The 2,363-nt window shown below is 63.3% G+C and overlaps 1 protein-coding gene across 1 annotated transcript; it reads right to left on the bottom strand.

Annotated features, from left to right (window-relative positions):
- Positions 1-1,307, bottom strand: LOC112892401 (inorganic pyrophosphatase 2-like; the record flags this gene model as incomplete). The annotated part of the gene is made up of 1 exon (XM_025959577.1): positions 1-1,307. A coding segment is annotated over one exon (1,065 nt), but the record flags the coding sequence as incomplete, so codon positions are not given.
- Between the last annotated feature and the right edge of the window lie 1,056 nt (positions 1,308-2,363).

Below are 2,363 nucleotides of genomic sequence, written 5' to 3'. Positions count from 1 at the left end.
TACTAAAATTTCGCTTGTCGTCGTGGATTTCATCCATTAATTTGATCTTTTGTAGGTAGGTAAGATACAGTGAGCCATCGCCAATTCAGCAGCGACAGGCGCGATCAGGGATACACCACGCACAAAAATTAGTCAATAAGTACTCCAGTTAAACACTAGTAATCGGCCGTGCCTCGCCGTTGTTCGATCGAGCGCGCGATCGCCACGAATGAACCGAACCGGCAATCTCTTCCGGTCTCGAATCAGTTCTTGACGCCGAGCGGCATGATAGGCATGCCGCCGTCCTGCGCGGCGGCGGGCATGCTGGACTCGAGCTTGCAGTCGAGCGGCAGCAGCGCGGCGGCGTCCTCGACGAGCGCCCTCCGCACGAGCCCCAGCAGCGTGGCCTCCATCTCGGCGCCGTCGGCCCAGGGGTGCACCTCGGCCTGCACCCGCGCGGGGTCCTCGCAGATGAGGTCCCACACGGGGTACCCCCGGCGCGGCATCACGAAGTCCTCCCGCGCCAGCCGCAGCGCCGGGCAGTAGTCGCCGCGGCCGTCGCCCAGGTAGATGACGCGCGGCTTCCTCCCGCCGGGCGGCGCCGCGGCGGCCTCGCGGAGGATGCGGTCCAGCACCTGGCCCTTGCACATGTTGGGCGGGCAGGTGCCGACGCCGCACCCGTGCGGCGCCCCACGGAGGAAGTCGTGGTAGGGCTCGATGCGGAGGCGGCCGGCGGCGTCGACGCGGCTCGGGTTGGTGTTGACCTCGGTGAAGCAGCCGCGGAGGCCGTGGTGCTCCAGCACGGTCTCGATGAAGAAGGCGTTGGCGTCGCTGAGGACGCGCAGGTCGCACCCGAGCGCGGCGGCCGCGCGGATGGCGGCCGGCACGCGCGGGTCGATGGGCGCCGCGCGCAGCGCCGCGGCGACGTCGCCCAGGGTCCTCCCGCGCGCGTGGAGCTCCCCCATCATGGTGTCCATGAGGGTGTTCCACGGCATGGTGGGGAGCAGGCGCTCGAACTCCTCCGTGAGGCCCAGGCTGTCGACCACCCAGTTGTCGCTGTCGACGTCGATGATGGTCTTGTCGAAGTCGAACACCACCACGATCCCGTTCCCGGCGGCCATTGCGAGAGGTTTAGGCTTGCTGGTTTTCTCGAGAGAGGCGAGGGGCGGCTGGCTGGCTACGACGCTTGCTTGCTGTTTGCGATGGACCGATGGCTGGGGGAGCCGCGGCGGAGGCGGCCTTATATACCGGGCCGGGGCGGGAAGATGCCGAGGGAATATTACGAAGATGCCTAAGAGAATAGCTGGTGTCGTCCGGTTGATCGGCCGCGCGCGTCAAGGTTGGCGAGGGCCGAGAGTACATTCGGTTCGGCGAAACCACGCGGGGCGCGCCAGCATCTGGTCTGGTTCGCGGCCGGTGGCGGTGGGTTCCGTACGAGCGCGCGTGGTGGGATCGGAGATGGTGGCAGCCGCGGGGGGAGGGGAGGAAGGCGCGAGTCGGCGGCTGGCTGCTGCTTCTGGAGGGGCGTGGCGCGCGTGGAGAAGGATCCGGAGGAGATGCTCGGCTCCTGCCGATGGGCGAGGGGAATATCCGCGTCCCCGCTCCGTCTCGGGAGCCGCGGCGGAGTCGCTCTCGCCGTATCTGCCGCGGCGACGGTTCGTGGCCCGCACACAACGCGAAGATTTCCCAGCGGTATCAGAAAGGAAATCGCGAAGATTTTACGCGCCGATCGATTTTGATCGGAAGAAAGTTCCCTGCAAAATTGGTCTCCTGCTGCTGCCAGCCAAGTGAAAATGTGAAGCCTTTCTTTAATGACCCAAACATTCACGCGCAAAACTAATGTTTGCGACTAGCTCGCTCGTCAGTATCGCAGTCAGCTGACCTGCGACGTGGGAGACTCTGTTTCGCTCAGGCAGGGAACGCTGTCGTGCTTGCGGATGTGTCACGAGACCCAGGTTCCAGACAGAGGTCGTGAGATACGTGCCACTGGTACGACTGGACACGAGCCACGAGTTCGTCACGTTTCGTGGGGCGTCTCCTAGCGGATATTCGGCGGATGCGGAGAATCTTCGACGAGATCGGCTGCTGGCTGGTGGCTTCCGAGGTCGATTAGGTGGTGCTGCTGCCTGCCTGACTCTTCCGAACCGCTAGACCATGGTGGCCGCCTGTCCTCTGTTTTCCGCCTCATGTTCCTCCCCCCTTCGTCTTATCTTCTAATCAAGTTTTGTTCCTCATGCCTCCGCCTCCTAATGGATGGAATTTCAGTGGATGCGCTGTGTTCAAGCCTTCAAGGGTGAGAGCGCATCCATGTATGTAAACATCCACGTATGTACTGTGTTCGCGAATACAGCTCATGTCTGACGAAGAGTTTTGGTGACTCCAGC

The sequence above is a fragment of the Panicum hallii genome, chromosome 5, assembly GCF_002211085.1.
Source record: "Panicum hallii strain FIL2 chromosome 5, PHallii_v3.1, whole genome shotgun sequence".
NCBI lineage: Eukaryota > Viridiplantae > Streptophyta > Magnoliopsida > Poales > Poaceae > Panicum > Panicum hallii.
This window is presented reverse-complemented; position numbering and strand designations above follow the sequence as displayed.